At 39.0% G+C, this 24915-nt stretch overlaps 1 protein-coding gene across 1 annotated transcript in view; it reads right to left on the bottom strand.

The window, feature by feature from the left end:
* The window catches only part of TRHDE (thyrotropin releasing hormone degrading enzyme), a 397960-nt gene that overhangs the window by 370017 nt on the left and 3028 nt on the right, over positions 1-24915 (bottom strand). Inside the window, exon 2 of the mRNA XM_047868299.1 lies at positions 6854-7127. Within this exon, the coding sequence (XP_047724255.1) occupies positions 6854-7127 (274 nt within the window). The remainder of the gene's footprint in view (positions 1-6853; positions 7128-24915) is intronic.

Below are 24915 nucleotides of genomic sequence, written 5' to 3'. Positions count from 1 at the left end.
AAGTCATTCTTGAGTCTTTGCTCTCCTGGTTCCCCAGTGTTTCCTTTTTCCTATCTTTTGTCCCTCACCAAATCCTATCAATTCTTCCTTCAAACTGCCTTTCAGGGGCGCCTGGGTGGCGCAGTTGGTTAAGCCTCCGACTTCAGCCAGGTCACGATCTCACGGTCCGTGAGTTCGAGCCCCGCGTCAGGCTCTGGGCTGATGGCTCGGAGCCTGGAGCCTGTTTCCAATTCTGTGTCTCCCTCTCTCTCTGCCCCTCCCCCGTTCATACTCTGTCTCTCTCTGTCCCAAAAATAAAATTAAAAAACGTTGAAAAAAAAATTTTTAAAAAACTGCCTTTCATATCTACACTATACTATCCATTTATAACTACTCTAGCCCAGAGTTTCTTAGGGAAATGGGCCCCCAACCCCAGTCTCTTTGTGTCCACATATTTTGCATGTTTTCCTCAGGCAGATTATAAAAATTATACATGTCATGACTCCAGCTTTTAAATTTTCAGTAGCTCTTTAAAAAAATTATTTGTTTTGAGAGAGACATGAGCAGAGGGGGGAGGTTCAGAGAAAGAAGGGGACAAAGGATCCAAAGCAGGCTCTGCACTGACGGCAGAGAGACCGATGTGGGGCTCAAACTCACGAACTGCAAATCATGACCTGAGCCAGTCAGATGCTCAACCGACTAAGCCACCTAGGCGCCCCTTAAATTTTCAGCAGCTCTTTTTGTTAACTGAACAAATCTTAAAACTTAGCCAGGCATCAAGCTCTGTCACAGTCTAGTTTCCATCTACCTCTCAAATTTATATATCCCTACTCCCTTCTAGGACTTCTGAATATATCATCAATTTAATTGTCATCATCAGAGTAAAATGTGTCAGGCACTGTGCTTATGATTTTATAAACATAATCTTCTGAAACACATATAACAACTGTGATGGTTTCAAATTAGCCTGCAAATTCTCTGGCACTACTCCCATTGAAAGATGGAGTCTATATTCTCCTTGCTAGAATCTGAGCCAACTTAAGTTTGTCACTAAGTCAGTGCACTAAAAGTAATGCTGTTTAACTTCTTAGGCTGGGTAAGACAGCTTCCGCCTTGTTAAAAGGAAGAAGAAAAAAAAAAAAAAGATGGTGACTAATACAATCTATGTAGCCACTTACAATGAGGTGAACAGGCAGTGCAAATCTCTTGGTACATTCACCTTTGGAGGCCTGAATCACCAGTAACAAGTTTGACAACATTAGGCCACCATGCTGCTAGGTGGCTCAGATCACATGGAGAGACAACTCACAGATGCTCCAGAGGAGAGCCCCCACTGAGGGCCCAGAAACAGTGAACATCAAGTAAATAGACACTCAGTAAAGATGCCCCTGATGATTCTGGCCCACGGCTGCCAAGTCACTCCTACCATCAAGCCCTTCCAGCTGAGACCCTGCAGAGTAGAGAGGAGTCCTTTACTGCTCTGTACTGTCCATACTTAAGACCCCAAGAATCCATGGCCATAAGAACTGGTTATTTTTTCATTGCTAAGTTTCAAAGTGATTTCTAATTTAGCTATATCAGTTGGGACCAATTTTAGTACCTGAAAGTAGGGCACTGCCATAGCAAAAGACTTAAAACATGTGGCACTGGCTGTGGGACTGGGCTGTGAATAAAAGTGAAAGATCCTTGAGAGTATCCTGCCACAGAAGCTTTATGACTTTTAAGGAAGGTGTTGGTGACAGCTTGAAGGATGTTAAGGCAAATGGTATTAGAAGCTAAAGTAAAGGGGGCCTCTGTTATGCAGCAGAAGAAACTCTGGCAACACTGCTACCTGTGATGCTACAGAAAATAAGAAATATAACTATTGAACTATATTTTCTAGCTAAGAAGACTTTCAACCAAAAAGTGCCACCAGCTTCTTCTCCCTGGCCATAAAAAATCCAACCCTGGAGAGATGAGCTTAAGAACAAATTGTCTAGTTTCCAAGTAAAATGTGGAATAGGAAAGAGCTAGGACTTACTGAGCTTGAAATTAGAACTCTTTCTCCTTCTCGGCTTCTCCAGATGGTGAAAGATTCTCAAAGTAAGAAATGGACTCTGGGGCGGGGTGGGGCCGGGGGGGTGGTGGTGACGGAAATACAGGTCACTTTTAGCAAAATGTGATCTAAAGATGAAGCCAAGGATGCAACATCAGGAACTGTTAAGATGTCAGATACTTTTAAAGTGATGCTCCTCAGACCTCTTCAAAAAGACAAAAGTCTTAAACTTTTTTTTAAGTTTATTTATTTATTTTGAGAATGAGAGAGAGCACACACGCACACATGTGCACACAGACACACACACACACTCAGCTCAGTGTGGAGCCTGACGCAGCCTCCATTCCATGACCATGAGATCATGACCTGAGTCGAAATCAAGAGTTGATCACTCAACCGACTGAGACACCCAGCTGCTCCAAAACAAATGTTTTCTAAGGACCTTAAGTGTGTTCCTTATAAACCTCTGTTCAGTAATAGAGCATCCAAGAATGTTATGAGAATTATTCTGCAAAGCCTCACAGTAAACAAAGGCTCATATTAAAGAGACCTGTGGTATAGTTTTGTCTAACGGAATAGATATAACTTGATACACAATAAGTCAAGTTTAAAAAAAATAATTATACCTTTTTTGACTTTTTGACTTTCTTTTGACAAAAGAAAAATAGGCCTTTGGACCCCCAGCTTTTTACTGATAGGAAGCAAGCTGAGAAAGCTATTCAATTTCAAACACAAACTAATTTTTCATTTAAAAAGAAAAGATGCCTTAAAAAGCAAAACTGAGAGTCCAAATGATGGGCCAACTTCCAAGAAGGACAATTCAGCATTGAGTCATAATTTTAAAATTGCCAACATGTTCCCAATTGGATTTCAGAACTGCTATGGACCAGCAACTGCTATGTCCTCCCATTTTCTCCATTCTTGAATGGAAAGTTCTATTGAAATAATAATAGTCCCATCTTATCATTGTCTGTTGGGGGAGAGAAGATAGATAACATGTCTCTTTAGTAAACAGATCTTCAGAGCAAGAGAAACCATGCACAAGAAACCAAACCCCAATAGTCTCATCTACACCTAGACCTAAATTAGCTGTTGAGATCCTGGACCTCAGACTTCAGACTAATAATGTAATGCAGTGAGTGATTGTATTTTGTATGTGGGATGAATATAAATAATTTGTGGTCAGAGAGAAGACTTTACTGATTTTAAACTATGTCTACAAATGCTCTGACATTCCCTATCAAGAAGTGGGATATATGCCCTCTTCTAGCAAATCAGAACCATCCTTAGTGACTTATCTGTAACCATTAAAATGCAGCAGAAGTTCTGATGTTTATGACCATAATAACCATACACTATTTCCCATAGATATCCTGTACATATCCCTACCTCTTTGTCTTTTCTTAGTTAACATTTCCTACCAAGGATTATATGCACACATCATCTGCTTCTCTAATACCAAACCTTTATTCAGAGTCATATTAAATCCTATCTCTTCTATAAAGCACATCATTAGACTCCAACCTTAGCAATTTCTCCCTCTTCTAAATGGTCTTGAACTTATTTTCTGCAACTTTCTTTTCACAGTTAGTGAATGCCAGTATCACTAGTTCACTATTAGTTGATTTATTGCTTTTCTGACACATATTCCTTGGCTAGTCTCTTGAATTATGCCCCTAGACAAGGGTTGAAACTCCAGATGCCTGCAGAATGAAAGCAGGTAATCTATGATAGTGAAATTGACACAATGCAAAAGAACAAAAGTGGTCTGGATTAGGTTACAGTGGAAAGCAAATGTGCCATGTAAATGAGTCAGCCACCATCCAGGTACAGCACATTGATTTTCTTCAAAACAAATATAACTACCTGACACACATTTATTTGTTTATTGTCACTCTCTCCATACTAGGATGCAAGTTCCCTGAGAGTAGGAACTTTGTTGCTTTGTTTGCTGCTATATCACCAAAGCCTAGAACAGAGTCTAGACTACCTGACAATCACTAAATATTTGCTGAAGGAATAAATGAGTGAACCATTATTGCCAAGTGGGAAGTGAGCCCAATGTCACAAGATCTTGCCATTGTTCAAAAGAAGCCAGAAGCAATTTTATGTGCAATCTCTCTACTTCTAAATTTCAACAATTAATTACAGAAATCCTAAGCCATTTTGGAGATGGGTAAACAAAGTACGTCCACCAGTTTGGATTTCATCTGAAAGATGCACATGTGACCATTGTACTAGAAGGATCTTAAGAGTCTTTTACCCTTCTAATTACTTAGGATAGTGCCTTGCAAAATGCAGACAACTTGAGAAGCAAATGATGATGCTTCAAAGATCACACTTCAGGCACTGTTGCGATTCAGCTGTAAATTATTAAGATGCTACTCAAGTTACTCTTTCATATCTCAAAGAAAACTGCATCAGCTTCTGATCCAAAATGACCACGTGGACTTCACATGACTATTCCACACTCAAGATCTTAAGGCTAAACTTCACTCCTTCCAGCTGTTAAGAGTTCAGAAATGTGATTACTATGTGCTTATTTTCCTTCATGCAGTGAAGATAAAATAAACTGGATATCCAAGGGGTGACGGGAAAAAAAGAAGCAGGTTTTAAACTGTATTTCCACAGTTGATAAATAAGGGTTCCCAGGGGCAATTTTGTTTTCCTTTTTATTATCCTTAGTATTTTTAGATTATACAATCTAAAATTTTATTTCAGTTGACCTTTTCATGCTCTCTGGTAGCATATTTTATCTTTTCTACATAAAAATTATTAAGTAGGAATTTTAAAATGTTTACTAATTACTTGGATTCTTAACTCTAATAAAAGTCACATCTAAATAATTAGAGTGTGTCTGGTTTTAAATATGGGTCACTTAGCAACAAGCTTAATTGTGTAGGGCTGAGAATACTTTTAAGATGCTTTAAAGAAAACATACTGGAAAAAAACAGTTCCAGTATGCCCTGTGCTGCAAGCTGATGCACAGCAAGCCAATCATCAACTTTTGAAGACGTCAAAGTAAACGAGATGTCTTGGTGTTCCTTTTCTGTGTGTGGTCCAACATGAACAGCCTTGAAGGAGTCATCAACAAACATCAGAGGAACTCAACATAACAAATGAGTATAAATCCACAAGAGTAAAATGTCTTCTGGCCCTCCAGAGCCAGCATTTAGGACCTAATTTTAATGATTATGTAGATTAATTCACTATACGCAGCTCTTCAATAATGGCATTAATTTTTTATGCAGGCTGATTTTATTTTTTAAATAGGTTCCACAGTGATGTATATTTAAAATAACCCTGAGAAAAATTTATTTATATAAACCCATTTTTCAAAGTTTAGGTTGTTATAGACCTATGAACTTCTTACAGAATAAGAGTATAGATTTCTATTCACCTCTTTTGTTACATTTAAGCAACACTGAATACAATGGCCAGTGAATGGGGAGAATCATTGCTTGGATTCTTTCACAGACATACAGCTGAAATGATGAAACAGAGTTCCTAAGGCACAAGGAGGGAAAGCCCAAAATTTGGGATCAGACCAACAAAAGTTTGTCTTACAGCTCTACCACTTGTTTAATTTTTGACTCTGGGTAAGCTACTTAATCTCTTTAAACCCCAATTTACTTTATTCATCCAGAAAAAGAGAATCATAATACCTTGCTTTAGGGGTGACATAAAAATTAAAACAGATGCATATTTATTGTGTAAGCCATTGAAATGAGGAGGAAGTTGTTAACTCAGCATGGCCTGACCTGGCCTGACTAGTGCAACACAATAGTATGCAAAAAATGCTTAAAACACCATGCTGTCACAAATGATAGTTATCACGCAGAGTCCAATTGATTCCTTTTATAAATTAAATGCAGAGCATGAATTTTCTAGGTTTCCTATATATCATGCTCCCCTAAGAACGTATTTCTATACACTTGGGTGTTACAGGCTAAGAGAAGCTTTATACCCTACAGAAATTCTAGCACATTGGCAGAAGAATTCATGTACAAAATATTCACTGAGCATTGTTGTTAATATTTGAAAACCAGAAACATTAAAATGTTTAGCTACAGGAGGATGACAAATTTTGATATCCTCATTCAAACAATCTATTCAGATAAACCACAAAAACATAACTTTAGGTAAAAACTAAAATGAAATAAAAATAAGTTGCAGAACTATGTATAATATAAACCACTTATATGAAAGTGTAAAGCATTGCATCCATATATAGAGAAGTATATATACATACTTGATAATCGTATGGTAACATGCACAGAAATGGCAAACATCAAACTCAGGACAGGAGATATCTCTAAGGGAGGAGGCAAGGCAATGAGATCAGGCAGGTGTACACAGAGGACTTCAACTCTATCCAAAGTGTTTTACTTTCTCAAAAACTAAATAAGACTAGAGCAAAGATGGTAAAATGTTCAGATTCTCTAGAGCCAGCAAGTAGGCATGTGGAGTTTATTATATTATTCTTTCCATTTTCTGGATATCTGAAATATTTCATAATAAAAGGCAGCAGGATTCCCAGTCATATAAGTAAAGACAAGCAACTTCCCCAAAACAAACAACAGATGTTTCAGAAATACTCAGAAGATGAAGAGGGACAGGGATGGTGGAGGTGGAAGAGGTGGTAAACGGGATAAAAAGGGCTGGGTATGGAAGAGACAGTCCTCTCTGACTCTTTGAAATTTACCCCTAACGGTTAACAAAAGAATTCAGCTACATAAGATTTAAAGAGGATAACAATGATTAACTGTTAATCCAGAAATCAGATTACTATACAGTGTATACAGTATCTAAAAACATATTTAAGTTTAAAATACTTACTGCAACCCCACTCTTGGTGGTAGTTTCTTTGTATGTGAAGTTGCAAATTGCCCAGGCTAAATAATATGTAGACATGAGAGGGGTCTGTGAAAAGTGATCCGTAACCCATCCATCTTCCTCAAACACGGAAGTTTCCACTGGCATATTGGATAAAGATAAATAGGTTGCTTGATGCTTGATGCTAATTTTGAAAGTAGCCTTGTATATTGGCTCATCAAAACAAGGAAATGCCTTTCTGGCATGTGTAGGCGAAAACTGAGTAACACCAAGGAACCTGGAAAAAAGAAAATGACATTCTCAATTACATTTATGGCTTGAGTTAAGTTATGCCCATTTTACATGCTTCTGCTGATAAAATAATATATTTTTGCCAAATCACAAGTTCTGAACTGAACTGAAGTTCATGAATAGCATGAAAGTACAATTCATGTATATTTCCCCAACAATAAAATTCCTTCAGGGAAGTTTTTGTCTCATTTGAGATACATTCTCCAAACCCAGACCAGTGCTTACTAGAGAAAATATGACACTTTACAGAAAAACAACTCGTTTCCATCACATTGAAAAATACTTGGAAATAATGGTTCTCCTTTTTAGTATGCCCCCCATTTTCTCTTCTAAAGCTGTATAAGTAAAGACAGTAAAACCAAAATCTGATGTTGTCATCAGATACATGTAGAACAGACCACCAGTGGGAAACATCTGTGCCCTCAAACTTCAGCAAGACACGATCTGATTTTGTAAGAACTTTGAAACCTGACAAAAGTTGGTTGAAATTCTGGCCTCACAACATTCTCAGCTGTATCATCCTGGATGATTACTAAATTTCCCTAAGGTATAGGTGTTCATCGCTTGAAAGGAAATAATCAAACATAACTTTTAAAAAATATTGTAAAGTGTGCAATACTTTTTACAGGAGAAGCGTGTAAAGCATCTATCGCTATAAAAGATGAAGAGCAACCATCAGACAGCTAATAAATGGCAGCCAGCCAATAAGTGATATTGATTCACAATATCTTTAACTTTACTTGAGCCTTTTGACACATGTTTATATTCAATGACCCAGAGAATATTAGTTTTTACTACCTATATATTTATTACATAAATTATAACTTTGATATTATTATGTTAATATAATACAAATTAATATAATAAATATAAACATGTCAATGTGTGCTCATGTGTATATATCTATATAAATTTATAGAAATCTTTAAGTTTTCAGATCAAGCTGCAAAGTTGCATCTCTTTTTTTTTTTTTTTTCCTAAATACATTTTTATTTATTTTTTTTTCCTTGTTTTTTTTTTTATGAAATTTATTGACAAATTGGTTTCCATACAACACCCAGTGCTCATCCCAAAAGGTGCCCTCCTCAATACCCATCACCCACCCTCTCCTCCCTCCCACCCCCCATCAACCCTCAGTTTGTTCTCAGTTTTTAACAGTCTCTTATGCTTTGGCTCTCTCCCATTCTAACCTCTTTTTTTTTTTTTCTTCCCCTCCCCCATGGGTTCCTGTTAAGTTTCTCAGGATCCACATAAGAGTGAAACCATATGGTATCTTTCTCTGTATGGCTTATTTCACTTAGCATCACACTCTCCAGTTCCATCCACGTTGCTACAAAAGGCCATATTTCATTTTTTCTCATTGCCATGTAATATTCCATTGTGTATATAAACCACAATTTCTTTATCCATTCATTAGTTGATGGACATTTAGGCTCTTTCCATAATTTGGCTATTGTTGAGAGTGCTGCTATGAACATTGGGGTACAAGTGGCCCAATGCATCAGTGCTCCTGTATCCCTTGGATAAATTCCTAGCAGTGCTATTGCTGGGTCATAGGGTAGGTCTATTTTTAATTTTCTGAGGAACCTCCACACTGCTTTCCAGAGCGGCTGCACCAATTTGCATTCCCACCAACAGTGCAAGAGGGTTCCCGTTTCTCCACATCCTCTCCAGCATCTATAGTCTCCTGATTTGTTCATTTTGGCCACTCTGACTGGCGTGAGGTGATACCTGTGTGTGGTTTTGATTTGTATTTCCCTGATAAGGAGCGACGCTGAACATCTTTTCATGTGCCTGTTGGCCATCCGGATGTCTTCTTTAGAGAAGTGTCTATTCATGTTTTCTGCCCATTTCTTCACTGGGTTATTTGTTTTTCGGGTGTGGAGTTTGGTGAGCTCTTTATAGATTTTGGATACTAGCCCTTTGTCCGATATGTCATTTGCGAATATCTTTTCCCATTCCGTTGGTTGCCTTTTAGTTTTGTTGGTTGTTTCCTTTGCTGTGCAGAAGCTTTTTATCTTCATAAGGTCCCAGTAATTCACTTTTGCTTTTAATTCCCTTGCCTTTGGGGATGTGTCGAGTAAGAGATTGCTACGGCTGAGGTCAGAGAGGTCTTTTCCTGCTTTCTCCTCCAGGGTTTTGATGGTTTCCTGTCTCACATTTAGGTCCTTTATCCATTTTGAGTTTATTTTTGTGAATGGTGTGAGAAAGTGGTCTAGTTTCAACCTTCTGCATGTTGCTGTCCAGTTCTCCCAGCACCATTTGTTAAAGAGGCTGTCTTTTTTCCATTGGATGTTCTTTCCTGCTTTGTCAAAGATGAGTTGGCCATACGTTTGTGGGTCTAGTTCTGGGGTTTCTATTCTATTCCATTGGTCTATGTGTCTGTTTTGGTGCCAATACCATGCTGTCTTGATGATGACAGCTTTGTAGTAGAGGCTAAAGTCTGGGATTGTGATGCCTCCTGCTTTGGTCTTCTTCTTCAAAATTCCTTTGGCTATTCGGGGCCTTTTGTGGTTCCATATGAATTTTAGGATTGCTTGTTCTAGTTTCGAGAAGAATGCTGGTGCAATTTTGATTGGGATTGCATTGAATGTGTAGATAGCTTTGGGTAGTATTGACATTTTGACAATATTTATTTTTCCAATCCATGAGCAGGGAATGTCTTTCCATTTCTTTAAATCTTCTTCAATTTCCTTCATAAGCTTTCTATAGTTTTCAGCATACAGATCCTTTACATCTTTGGTTAGATTTATTCCTAGGTATTTCATGCTTCTTGGTGCAATTGTGAATGGGATCAGTTTCTTTATTTGTCTTTCTGTTGCTTCATTGTTAGTGTATAAGAATGTAACTGATTTCTGTACATTGATTTTGTATCCTGCAACTTTGCTGAATTCATGTATCAGTTCTAGCAGACTTTTGGTGGAGTCTATCGGCTTTTCCATGTATAATATCATGTCATCTGCAAAAAGCGAAAGCTTGACTTCATCTTTGCCAACTTTGATGCCTTTGATTTCTTTTTGTTGTCTGATTGCTGATGCTAGAACTTCCAGCACTATGTTAAACAGCAGCGGTGAGAGTGGGCATCCTTGTCGTGTTCCTGATCTCAGGGAAAAAGCTCTCAGTTTTTCCCCGTTGAGGATGATGCTAGCTGTGGGCTTTTCATAAATGGCTTTTATGATCTTTAAGTATGTTCCTTCTATCCCAACTTTCTCAAGGGTTTTTATTAAGAAAGGGTGCTGGATTTTGTCGAAGGCCTTTTCTGCATCGATTGACAGGATCATATGGTTCTTCTCTTTTTTTTTGTTAATGTGATGTATCACGTTGATTGATTTGCGAATGTTGAACCAGCCCTGCATCCCAGGAATGAATCCCACTTGATCATGGTGAATAATTCTTTTTATATGCCATTGAATTCGATTTGCTAGTATCTTATTGAGAATTTTTGCATCCATATTCATCAGGGATATTGGCCTGTAGTTCTCTTTTGTTACTGGGTCTCTGTCTAGTTTAGGAATCAAAGTAATACTGGCTTCATAGAATGAGTCTGGCAGTTTTCCTTCCCTTTCTATTTCTTGGAATAGCTTGAGAAGGATAGGTATTATCTCTGCTTTAAACGTCTGGTAGAACTCCCCTGGGAAGCCATCTGGTCCTGGACTCTTATTTGTTGGGAGATTTTTGATAACCGATTCAATTTCTTCGCTGGTTATGGGTCTGTTCAAGCTTTCTATTTCCTCCTGATTGAGTTTTGGAAGAGTGTGGGTGTTCAGGAATTTGTCCATTTCTTCCAGGTTGTCCAATTTGTTGGCATATAATTTTTCATAGTATTCCCTGATAATTGTTTGTATCTCTGAGGGATTGGTTGTAATCATTCCATTTTCATTCATGATTTTATCTATTTGGGTCATCTCCCTTTTCTTTTTGAGAAGCCTGGCTAGAGGTTTGTCAATTTTGTTTATTTTTTCAAAAAACCAACTCTTGGTTTCGTTGATCTGCTCTACAGTTTTTTTAGTTTCTATATTGTTTATTTCTGCTCTGATCTTTATTATTTCTCTTCTTCTGCTGGGCTTAGGCTGCCTTTGCTGTTCTGCTTCTAGTTCCTTTAGGTGTGCTGTTAGATTTTGTATTTGGGATTTTTCTTGTTTCTTGAGATAGGCCTGGATTGCAATGTATTTTCCTCTCAGGACTGCCTTTCCTGCGTTCCAAAGCGTTTGGATTGTTGTATTTTCATTTTCGTTTGTTTCCATATATTTTTTAATTTCTTCTCTAATTGTCTGGTTGACCCACTCATTCGTTAGTAGGGTGTTCTTTAACCTCCATGCTTTTGGAGGTTTTCCAGACTTTTTTCTGTGGTTGATTTCAAGCTTCATAGCATTGTGGTCTGAAAGTAAGCATGGTATAATTTCAATTCTTGTAAACTTATGAAGGGCTGTTTTGTGACCCAGTATATGATCTATCTTGGAGAATGTTCCATGTGCACTTGAGAAGAAAGTATATTCTGTTGCTTTGGGATGCAGAGTTCTAAATATATCTGTCAAGTCCATCTGATCCAGTGTCTCATTCAGGGCCCTTGTTTCTTTATTGACCGTGTGTCTAGATGATCTATCCATTTCTGTAAGTGGTGTATTAAAGTCCCCTGCAATTACCACATTCTTATCAATAAGGTTGCTTATGTTTATGAGTAATTGTTTTATATATTTGGGGGCTCCGGTATTCGGTGCATAGACATTTATAATTGTTAGCTCTTCCTGATGGATAGACCCTGTAACTATTATATAATGTCCTTCTTCATCTCTTGTTACAGCCTTTAATTTAAAAAAAATTTTTTTTTCAACGTTTATTTATTTTTGGGACAGAGAGAGACAGAGCATGAACGGGGGAGGGGCAGAGAGAGAGGGAGACACAGAATCGGAAACAGGCTCCAGGCTCTGAGCCATCAGCCCAGAGCCTGACGCGGGGCTCGAACTCACGGACCGCGAGATCGTGACCTGGCTGAAGTCGGACGCTTAACCGACTGCGCCACCCAGGCGCCCCCAGCCTTTAATTTAAAGTCTAGTTTGTCTGATATAAGTATGGCTACTCCAGCTTTCTTTTGGCTTCCAGTCGCATGATAAATAGTTCTCCATCCCCTCACTCTCAATCTAAAGGTGTCCTCAGGTCTAAAATGAGTCTCTTGTAGACAGCAAATAGATGGGTCTTGTTTTTTTATCCATTCTGATACCCTATGTCTTTTGGTTGGCGCATTTAATCCATTTACATTCAGTGTTATTATAGAAAGATACGGGTTTAGAGTCATTGTGATGTCTGTATGTTTTATGCTTGTAGTGATGTCTCTGGGACTTTGTCTCACAGGGTCCCCCTTAGGATCTCTTGTAGGGCTGGTTTAGTGGTGACAAATTCCTTCAGTTTTTGTTTGTTTGGGAAGACCTTTATCTCTCCTTCTATTCTAAATGACAGACTTGCTGGATAAAGGATTCTTGGCTGCATATTTTTTCTGTCTATCACCCTGAAAATCTCGTGCCAATTCTTTCTGGCCTGCCAAGTTTCAAAAGAGAGATCAGTCACGAGTCTTATAGGTCTCCCTTTATATGTGAGGGCACGTTTACCCCTCGCTGCTTTCAGAATTTTCTCTTTATCCTTGTATTTTGCCAGTTTCACTATGATATGTCATGCAGAAGATCGATTCAAGTTACGTCTGAAGGGAGTTCTCTGTGCCTCTTGGATTTCAATGCCTTTTTCCTTCCCCAGTTCAGGGAAGTTCTCAGCTATTATTTCTTCAAGTACCCCTTCAGCCCCTTTCCCTCTCTCTTCCTCCTCTGGGATACCAATTATGCGTATATTATTTCTTTTTAGTGTATCACTTAGTTCTCTAATTTTCCCCTCATACTCCTGGATTTTTTTATCTCTCTTTTTCTCAGCTTCCTCTTTTTCCATAACTTTATCTTCTAGTTCACCTATTCTCTCCTCTGCCTCTTCAAGCCGAGCTGTGGTGGTTTCCATTTTGTTATGCATTTCGTTTAAAGCGTTTTTCAGCTCCTCGTGACTGTTCCTTAGTCCCTTGATCTCTGTAGCAAGAGATTCTCTGCTGTCCTGTATACTGTTTTCAAGCCCAGCGATTAATTTTGTGACTATTATTCTAAATTCACTTTCTGTTATATTATTTAAATCCTTTTTGATCAGCTCATTAGCTGTTGTTATTTCCTGGAGATTCTTCTGAGGGGAATTCTTCCGCTTGGTCATTTTGGATAGTCCCTGGTGTGGTGAGGACCTGCAGGGCACTTCCCCTGTGCTGTGGTGTGTAACTGGAGTTGGTGGGCGGGGCCGCAATCGGACCTGATGTCTGCCCCCAGCCCACCGCTGGGGCCACAGTCAGACTGGTGTGTGCCTTCTCTTCCCCTCTCCTAGGGGCGGGATTCACTGTGGGGTGGTGTGGCTCGTCTGGGCTACTTGCACCCTGCCAGGCTTGTGATGCTGGGGATCTGGCGTATTAGCTGGGGTGGGTAGGCAAGGTGCTCGGGGGCAGGAGGGGCAGGCTTAGATCGCTTCTCCTTAGGTGATCCACTTCAGGAGGGGCCCTGTGGCAGCGGGAGGGAGTCAGATCCGCTGCCGGAGGTTTGGCTCCGCCGAAGCGCAGAGTTGGGTGTTTGCGCGGGAGCGAGCAAGTTCCCTGGCAGGAACCGGTTCCCTTTGGGATTTGGGCTGGGGGATGGGCGGGGGAGATGGCGCTGGCGAGCGCCTTTGTTCCCCACCAAACTGAGCTCTGTTGTCAGGGGGCTCAGCAGCTCTCCCTCCCTTTGTCCTCCAGCCTTCCCGCTTTCCGAGCAGAGCTGTTAACTTATGACCTCCCAGTCGCTAAGTCGCGCTTGTTGTGGGAACACAGTCCGTCAGGCCCCTCCGCTTTTGCAAGCCAGACTCGGGGGCTCTGCTTGGCCGGCGAGCCGCCCCTCCGCCCCGGCTCCCTCCCGCCAGTCCGTGGAGCGCGCACCGCCTCGCCGCCCTTCCTACCCTCTTCCGTGGGCCTCTCGTCTGCGTTTGGCTCCGGCGACTCCGTTCTGCTAATCCTCTGGCGGTTTTCTGGGTTATTTAGGCAGGTGTAGATGGAATCTAAGTGATCAGCAGGACGTGCGGTGAGCCCAGCGTCCTCCTAAGCCGCCATCTTGCCGCAATTCCCAAAGTTGCATCTCATTAAAACTCTAGCTAGAAGCACCCTCTACATTCTTTCAGTTATAGTTACAAACTAAGAACCTTAAGGAAACCTTTTTTTTTAAAAAGGAGACCATTATTTATGAAAACATTCATGACACGAGTCAATTAAACTTTTCTGATAATACTAGTTATAAAAGTCGATATAAGGCAATTAAATATCAGACTTCATAAAACGTTACTAAGTGGAAAATGGAAAAAAGAGTCTCTTTAACAAATGGTACTGGGACGGGCTCTGTGCTGGCAGCTCAGAGCCTGGAGCCTGCTTCAAATTCTGTGTCTCCCTCTCTCTCTGCTCCTCCCCGGCTCAGGCTCCGTCTCTCTCTCCTTCAAAAATAAACAAAAACATTTAAAAAAAAATGGTACTGGGGCACCTGGGTGGCTCAGTCGGTTGAGCGTCTGACTTCAGCTCAGGTCACGATCTCGCGGTCCGTGAGTTTGAGCCCCGCGTCAGGCTCTGGGCTGATGGCTCGGAGCCTGGAGCCTGCTTCCAAGTCTGTGTCTCCCTCTCTCTCTCTGCCCCTCCCCCATTCATGCTCTGTCTCTCTCTGTCCCCCAAATAAATAAGCATTTAAAAAAAAAATTTTTTTTTAAATGGTACTGGGAGAACTGGACAGCAACACGCAGAAGAATTAAACTAGACCACTTTCTTACACTATTTACAAAAATAAACTCAAAATGGATGAAGGACCTGAATGTGAGACAGGAAACCATCAAAACCCTAGAGGAGAAAGCAGGAAAAAACCTCTTTGACCTCAGCCACAGCAATTTCTTACTCGACACATCTCCAAAGGCAAGGGAATTAAAATCAAAAATGAACTATTGGGACCTCATCAAGATAAAAGGCTTCTGCACTGCAAAGGAAACAATCAACAAAACTAAAAGGTAACTGATGGAATAGGAAAAGGTATTTGCAAATGACATATTGGATACAGGGATAGTATCCAAAACCTATAAAGAACTCAACAAACTCCATACCCCAAAAACAAATAATCCAGTGAAGAAATGGGCAGAAGGCATGAATAGACACTCTTCCAAAGAAGACATCCAGAAGGCCAACAGACACACGAAACGATGTTCAACATCACTCCTCATCAGGGAAATACAAATCAAAACCAAACTGAGTTATCACCTCATACCATCAGAGTGGCTGAAATGAACAAATCAGAAGATTATAGATGCTGGCGAGAATGTGGGGAAATGGGAACCTTCCTGCACTGTTAGTGGGAATGCAAACTGGTGCTGCAGAGGTTCCTCAAAAAATTAAAAATATAACTACCCTATGACCCAGCAATACCACTGCTAGGAATTTACCCAAGGGATACAGCAGTGCTGATACATAGGGGCACATGAACCCCAATGTTTATAGCAGCACTAATAGCCAAATTATGGAAAAGACCTCAATGTCCATCAACTGATGAATGGATGAAGAAGATGTGGTTTATATACACAATGGAATACTACTTGGCAGTGAGAAAGAATGAAATCTGGCCATTTGTAGTAATGTGGATGGAACTGGAAGGTATTATGTGAAGTGACATAAGTCAGGAAGAGAAAGAAAGATACCTTATGTTTTCACTCATATGTTGATATTGAGAAACTTAACAGAAGACCATGGGGGAAAGGAAGGGGAAAAAAATTTACAGAGCGGGAGAGAGGCAAACCATAAGAGACTCTTGGATACTGAGAATGAACTGAGGGTTGATGGAGGTGAGGGGAGAGGGGAAAGTGGGTGATGGACATTGAGGAGGGCACTTGTTGGGATGAGCACTTGGTGTTGTATGGAAACCAATTTGACAATAAATTATATTAAAAAAATAAACAATAAATAAAAATAAAAGGCTCTTTCCTGAGGTGACTGGGTGGCTCAGTCAATTAAGCGTCCAGCTTCAGCTCAGGTCATGATCTCACAGTTCATGAGTTCAAGCCTCACATTGGGATCTCTGCTGACAGCTCAGAGCCTGGAGCCTGCTTTGAATTCTGTGTGTCCTTCTCTTTCTCTGCCCCTCTCCTGCTCATGCTCTCTCTCTCTCTCTCTCTCTCTCTCTCTCTCTCAAATAAATAAATAAATAAATAAATAAACATTAAAAATATATATAAAAGGCCCTTTCCCCTATAAGTAATTCTGCCACCACTCCTCTCTCCATCATCCACAGTGTTCATGGTTAATCTAACATGGCTCACTTTCCCACTGAACCCAAACTTGGCCTCAGAATTATTCTTAGCATAGCACTTGAGGCAGCTACTACCAATTAATAGGAGTTGATATGTGCATTGAATCTTATTGGCTATCCCTAGCTCAACCATCAGATGTAAAAGTTTATACCATTTTAACATTATGAAGCTTACATTTATCATTGAGAGCCTACTTTTTTAAAACTTAGTTTTGAAATGGAGAAAAATAAGACATTTTCAAGATGAATTGTATACTTATTCTCAGAGAGAGGATTCTTGGGAGTTAGCTTGGGAGCAGTACTGGGCTACTACATAGCAGGCTTGGGTAATGCCTGAGCCTATTTTATTCATTAGTAGAAGGAAAATAATAATGCTTTCTAGGCCTTCCTTCCAAAGCTGTCGAGATGATAAAATGATATAATATATGGGAAAGTCTTAACTACAAATCTTCAGATGAATATAAGGTTAAAGTTGGAAGCAATCTTAGAAACAAATTGTCCAGCTCTCATAAATTTCTAAAATGAAAAAGTAGTTCCAATAGGGTTAAGTGATTTGTCCACAGTTTATACTGGCAATTAGTACAAAGCTGTGTCTAGCAGTCACATTTTCTGCATCTCGGTAAGAAGTAATTATATTTCAAGAAGAGTAAAATGAATCATTAGCCGTAATTTATAAACAATGTTTTAATTCGACTTTTGGTAACAAAGGTTCTTCTTTCCAAATTTGCCAGTACCATGGTAGTATTTTTCCTTATGATTTTCTTTTGACAGTAATAGTTTTGTTTAATGAAATGTCGCTACCTTTTAGTTAACATGTACCCATTTACAATTTCTCTCCACATGCTTTTGTCTTACCTAATGTTCTTGTATCTCATCTTTCCATCTTATTAATTGAAATATCCACTGAGCTTGATATTTCTCTCTTGAGCTGTTTAAAATTTATCTACAGGATTTCATATACAAGGAAAAAGTGTTCCTTTTTAACTTTCAAGTATCTGAGGACTCCAATTCCACCACCGAACAAATAGATGTGGTCTGCTGTGTATGAGCTTTTCACTATATTAAGTACGTGGTAGGATTTTTTAAAAAATATAACCATTTTTGTCCTTAAGGTCTTTTCAATCTAACTGAAAAGAAAAAATATATACATATACATAAAAACACAAGTAACAACATTGGGGGGAAAGTTCTACAAGAGTTCAACAGAGGGGATGCTATTAGAATGTATTAGTCATTAAGTAAAAATCAAAGGTGTGTTTGGCATTAAGCAATTAATGGGTAGGAATTTATTAGATGTAGAAGATTAAATACTCTGGGTTAATGAGAAATTAATAAACCAAATATTTATATAGAAGAATCATGTTGTGCAGCCTCTTTTTGCCTTACATAGTATGTAAATATGTTAGTAAAGCTAGCAATTTAAATCACTGATTCTCAGGGTTGAAAGGGATATAAAGATCATCTAGTGACTTTTTCTGCAATTAATATTCTTAATGAATTCACACACACAGTATATATCTATGCACAGAGGGCCACCATATATTCTGATAATGTCTAAATGAGGAAATACCAATTTCACAGTCTGGCAACTGAGGACGATTGCAATGGAATTTCAATTCAGTATTTAGGAAATCAAAAGAAGTCCCTTGATGAAGAAGAACAGTTGGATGAGATTACTTTTAGGTCTTTTCCAAGCTCAAGATCCTGTAACTGTACAATATCCAGAAATAAAATATTCTCTCTATTTGATGAGATTTTTTAATAGTAAATTACACTACCACTAAATAGCTTTTTACTGCAAGCTCTATAATGCATTTGCTTCTCTTAATCATCATTCTTGACTATTCAATACTGAAGAGAAAAAGATAAATATATATGCATCATTCCCTCAAGGAGTTTATACTCTAATAAAAGAAATTAAACAAATACCTAAACCGGCATTCTACAAAAAGCCATGACAAAGAAGGAAAATGTACGAAGAACTTACATTCTCCTGAAGCAAGGCTTCTCAATCTTGGAACTACTGACATTTAAGGTTGGATAATTATTCTTTGTGGGGGGCTGTCCTCTGCACCTTAAGATGTTGAACAGCATCCAGGGCCTCTACCACTAGATGCCAGTAGCATTTCCCACCCAGCTGTGACAACCAAAACATATCCAGGCACAGCAACTGTATTGTACCCTGGCGTTGGGGCGGGGGTGGGGGAGGGGGCACAAAATTTACCCAGTTGAGAACTACTGGCCTTAAGAATTGAAGAGGCTTTATGGAGGAAGAAGCCTAAGAATTGATCTTAAAGCCTGGGTAGTGTTTTAAAGGTCAGAAGCAGATGACGAAGTGAGCAAGTCGACTGTAAGTAGCACAGAAATAAGCCTTTAAAAAAGTATCGACTCACTTATTAAGTTAGTGTGCTGTCTGTTCTCTCACAGATTCTCATTTTATCAGGACTCAGTATTTCTGGTCCATCTCTAACACCCCTCTCACCCTTGATATTCTCCTGTCTAACAAAGAGACCTAGTTCAAGGCTCAGTACCCTCAACAGGCAACAGGTTCTGCTGGATTTCAAAAAAAATAGAATTCCGTGTTCATTGTATGTATTTTAGGGTTGCCTTCGACTGGTGGAAGGGGCACTTCTCTTCTGCTTACTGACATTAAAAACAGCAGAGAGGCCTCTAAAGAAGGTGACTGGAGTAGAAAATAATGAATTTGGGTTTTGAGTAAATTCGAAGTAAGTTTGAGTTGGTAGCAGGACACCAGATAGAAGAAGTACAAAAAATTAATTAAAAATAGAAAAAATTGTAATATACAGTATGGATCCAAAATACATATGCAAATGCAGCAAGAAGTAATATAAAACAGCAGGAGGCAGAAGGTAATAGGGACAAGTAGTTCGTTTTCGGTTTTTCTCCTGCTTCTTTAAACAAAATCATTTTCATCTTTTAATGAATCTCTCTATTACCATGAAAAATTCCACTTCCAAAAGTGACATCTAGAAGTGTCATTCCAAGAATGCCACTTTAGCATAATGAGAAAAACGTAAATAATATACATGTATTTTAATTCTCTTCTATCTAAAATAAATCACTTTATTTCTTAACAACTTGTCTATTTGACATTTTGGTTGAGCTGAGGAGGGCATAGAGCTCTGTGTTGCTTCTGAAGGATACAGAGAATTGATTTCTTCTTATTTCTGCGGAAGTTCACTAGGCAAGCTACTTGTGTCAAGTCATTATGATAAGATTCAGCAGAAGTAATGCATTAACGTTGGCTGATATTGCCAACAAATTACTGTATGTGATACAAAACAATTTCTGTTCCATTATTTTCAGTTTGCCTTTTCATAAAGTTAAAATATGCAGAGGAAACCAACATTTGCATGACACTGTTAGCATGCAGATTGATTCATGGCTTTTCTCTGTGGAGCCCACCAAAACCAGGAGAACCTCACAAAGGGCATGCCCCGTTGGAGAGGTTTCCATTAGGACCACATTTATGCATACCACACATACAGCAGTGAAAAATGATCTTTGAACTTGCTTCCATTGCAATAGCAATCTGCCTGGTGTTGCAAGAGTTTCAGATTGATAATAAAAACTCCCAAGATCTAACGAAAAGTTCTAATGGAACATCTAGTTACTATTCAACTGTTTGCAGTAAATGGACTCAGTTGACAAGGTCATGGAAGTTACACGTGTCCCATTTAAAGTTAAGGTTGTTAATCAAAATGCAAATTATTACTCAATGACAAAACATTTTAAGCCAAAATGGGTCGTTGTTTAGACTGTGTGTTTTTATGTACTTCAATGAGTCATTAAACCTCTGCCATTTCAGAAAAGTACTCCTGCTGAATATTCAGTGCTATAAGCAAGCGTGTAATCTATTTTTTTAAATAACCATTCTAGTAAACTAAAAACATAATGCAATAATGCCAGCAATATGTATGTAGGAAGTGGTGCATATGTGAATAATCGTGTTATAAAAACAGAGCACAATATTCATAATTGTTTTCCTATTTATGTACTAAATACTCTTATCAAAAATGAGTCCTGAGTGCTTGATCACCATTGATGAAGAATATTATGAATGCACTAAAATTACTTCTGCAAGCCATAATATTAGGTTTCATAGGCATAAATAAACTAGTGTCTGAGATTCGTTTCTTTAATATTGGAAGGAGGCAAAGCATTGTGTAAGTATTATAAAATACTGCTACTGTCAGAACTCAAAGTCTTGGGAACAATAGCTAATGACTGGTGTACCTCTCCCTTGGTCCTCGGGGTTTTACAATTTGATGCACCGACTTCCAGTGACAAGGAGGGCACCCCCCTGACCTCTGCTATTCTCACTGCTGATAGAGAGCAGCACCATAATCAGAGAGGTGTCTGTTCCCTTTGTTTCCATATTCTCTTCCTGCTCTCTCAGCCCTCTCCATCTCATCATGTCTGGCTCAAGCATGGCGTTTCTCTAGCTGGGCAATACCATAGCGCTTCTCTTCACTCTCTTCCTCATGGTGGAAAGGCTCTGCTTTCTCCTCTGTCTTTTGAATTTTGCTTGTGGGGCAAAACAAAGAGCAGTGGAGGCAATGGCTACAAGGACAATTCCCACCCTGGCCTTGCTAGTAGGAGAAACCCCAAGGTAAAAATATTGACCCTCTATGACCCTGTACCAGTGCAAAGAGTAGATCTCCAGCCATAGAATAATATAATAATATTAATACCCACAAAAGTGTTTACCATTTGTCAGACACTGCTCTAAATGTTTTATTACTTAACTCATGTGATCCTCACAATAACCCTATCATCATCCCCATTTTCCAGATGAAGACACCAGACACAGAACAGTTAGGAAATGCAGCCAGGGTTATAAAGCTAGCTTTGCTAGTAAGAAGCAGAGTCAGGACATGAACCCAGGCAGCCTGGTTTCAGAGTCCCTGAACACACTAAACACACACACATCTTTTCCATCCACCAACATAACCAAAAGTGGCTTGAAACTGTTCTTAAAAGAGATAAAAAGTAACCAAGAGCGGTAACTTTAAAACTTCATTCTGTTTCTACCCATTCCTCTGATTTTTTTTCATCTGTGTGGTCACAAGGAAAGATCTGAATAATTAAAGTAAAACTTCACCCTGCAAGTGAACGTAGGTCTAAACTAGGAAGGATCAGCTCATCCCATCTCTGAAAAAACAGTGCTAGAGCTCCTTGAACCACCCAGCCACTCATTTATTCAGTAACTGAGCAGGGAAGTCAGGAGGGGTGAGCATGGGGCCCCTCCCCCCAATTCAGCCCCACCTTATCTTGCCAATCTTATTCCCAACACCACCATCCATTGTGGCCACATGCATCATTCCAGATTGGCCAGGAAACTGAGAAGAGTGGGGAGTATCTTTTATCTTTATATTCACCCACATTCAACATAGTGACAGTCGACTTGCTATTGTCTACTCTCTAGTGGCAAAAAAGCAGGATGACATGGGACTTTGAAAAGCTGTGGAGGACCCCAGCCACTGTTGCAAATCTGAAAGCACACAGGGGACAGACAAACAATTAAAAGGAAGTTGACCACTTTGACAGTGATGATGATTATCATTGCTGGCCGGTGGGATAATGAACATGGGGTGATGAGGAACACCCTTCCTTACAGACTGTAAAACATTTATGTATTAAACCTTAATCATTTCTTCCTTGCTCCTTTTATACCATCCTTTGCAGATGTGCTTAAAGGAGTCCCAGTCTTTCTTGTCATCACATGGACAAATGTCCCCATCCTCAGCAAACCTAAATCATCACCCTGGACTACTGCCTGAAGCCCATTCCCATCCCCATTGGTGAGAATTGGTTTGAGGAAATAAACATGCTTTGCAAACCAAATACCAGAAAACCAGTCACAGATCCATCTTGTTCAAAAGAGATCCAGAGCAGATAGGCCCTGTTTAGGCTTCAGAGTACTTTGAATAAATAAAAACTACTTTAACTCTTTCAGAGAAAGTGTGTATTTTATTACTATCCAGAGTAATCAAATAAGATGGCATCATGAAAAACACAGCAAGATAAACACCAACTGTATGGATTTTCCCACCCAACTGCGTTATTAACTGAACAAACATTTGTAAAACGATTTTTGTAGATTAGGTTTTTTGGTGGCATTCTAAATTGTGACCAAAATCTAGACTGGACTCAGTTTGGCCATATGGTTATGTGTGTCTGACAGAAAGGCAATGAGTTAAGTCCATAAAGGAACCATATAAAAAAAAGTTTTCACAGACACAAATGGTTTTTTACAAGTTTTTCAGTTCAGAGCCTTCTACAGAGGAGCAAAAAGACATGAATTCCAGCTTGCTCATGTAACAATATCTCCTCACCAGAGTGAATGGGAGAAATGAGGCTGCTTTCAACATAAAAGCAATGTGGTGGTTTTCTTGTTTTTATTAAATATCATGATTATTAATTCAGTCCAGAAAACTACAAGATATCAAACCATCTACACTAATACCACAAAAGATCAAATGCCTATCCATAAAATCCTCTAGCCTCTCCACAAGATTCCTGCAAAAGAGTTTTTGCAATTCTCTTTGAGAACCACAGTGTTATTTTCCAATTTTACTTGGAGATCATGGTTTCTCTTTAAATACCTTTTATAGAAAAAGACCACTTATTTTTATTTTGTGTTCTGTAACTGTGGCATATTATAGACCCAGTCAAAGTTTGTCGAAGAAAAATAGTCTCCCTTTTGAAAGTGAATAAAATATTCATTTACTTTGAGTAAATTTCCTCTTTGAGTCCAACCATCTGGTTCTAAATAAGGTACCCTACTTTGAACATGGATATGCTTGCCATCTGGCTACCCGATAGCGGCAATTACTTCAGGTAAATGAACCTATACCTAATTCTAAGCAGGTATATTCTACTATAGGATCCTGTGGCATAAATACACACCCTTTTTATCTGCCTACCACGCACCAACTTGAGGCAAAAATGAGTGTGTGTTCTGCCTAATGGAGATAACTGACTGCCATGTGCAAACATTTCAAATCTGAGAGAAACTTATTTGCAGTATTCAACAAGTGGTGAATTTTCCCTTTAGCCAAATGCTCAACAGAAAGTAGAGGAGCCTTGGGCTTTAAGAAGGAGTGGGTCCCTCTACCATCGTCCAGTGCAGGATGGGAACTAGGGATGTTGAGTGTTCCCTGTAGGACAAAACCAGGTCCCATTCAACACCTAGTGGGGGATAAAACCTTCCAGGGGTCATAAGTATATAACAGTAGTGAAATCTAATTTTCCTGCCCTCACCTGACTTCTTCCTCTCAGACCTCTGAGGAGTAAACCAAAGAATCAGATTGACTGGGTATTAATGTGTTGTTTCCAAGAAGCTAAGTAAGGTGGACCGAATTGTAGTACTGTTCTTTAAATATTTCCAGTTGTTCACTTTGACTCCTCATTAGGCAGCATAAGTATTTATTTTTATTACAAAAATTATCCAACAATTAAATTGGCAAAAATTATGACTAACTAAAGATCAAGCTATTTAATCATTAATCAAATGAAAATTTAGAATTTGCATCTATGTCCTCTTCGAAAGTGTGTTTTTAAATGCCAGATTACAGAGCATTTGGGGAACAAAATCATCACCAACCGAAGTCCAAACCTGGCTGAGTTCCTGACATTAGTATGTTAAAAAGTGTTCCAAAAAAAAAAAAAAAAAAAAGAGGTTAGAGTGGGAGAGAGCCAAAGCATAAGAGACTCTTAAAAACTGAGAACAAACTGAGGGTTGATGGGGGGTGGGAGGGAGGGGAGGGTGGGTGATGGGTATTGAGGAGGGGACCTTTTGGGATGAGCACTGGGTGTTGTTTGGAAACCAATTTGACAATAAATTTCATATATTGAAGTAAATAAATAAATAAATAAATAAATAAATAAATAAATAAATAAATAAAGTGTTCCAAGTACCCATAGTAACAACAGCAATCAAAAAATCAAAAAACTTTTAATATATGTAATATTAACATAATTGTGAAATGGCTCATTAGATTGTCTTTGCTATATCAACTCCAGCTAGAAACATTCAAGAAATTATCATATTCACTCTGGTATTGAAGGAAAAAAAAGTATGAAGAAGAATAAGGACTTTCTCTAAGATGCTATTTAGAAACAAAACCATCCTGAGATGCCCAGAAATACTGAATCCTGATTTTCTATTGGGATGCAGAGTTTAGCCACATGTACACTAGGTTAAACTTTCAACCAAGTTATTTACGTCTTTGGGAGAAAATCGGGAGGGAGTTTGAACACAAACATGCACTAGGGGTACAAGAAATCAGTTATGGGTCAAGCAGAAACATCTGGTCTTTTTAAGAGTCCTGTTAATTTGAAAGCGCTGACCAAAACAAGCTCAGTTCCACCAAA

Source organism: Prionailurus viverrinus, chromosome B4, assembly GCF_022837055.1.
Source record: "Prionailurus viverrinus isolate Anna chromosome B4, UM_Priviv_1.0, whole genome shotgun sequence".
NCBI classification, from domain to species: Eukaryota; Metazoa; Chordata; class Mammalia; order Carnivora; family Felidae; genus Prionailurus; species Prionailurus viverrinus.
The sequence above is the reverse complement of the archived record's forward strand: the minus strand, read 5'-3'. Positions and strand labels throughout refer to the sequence as shown.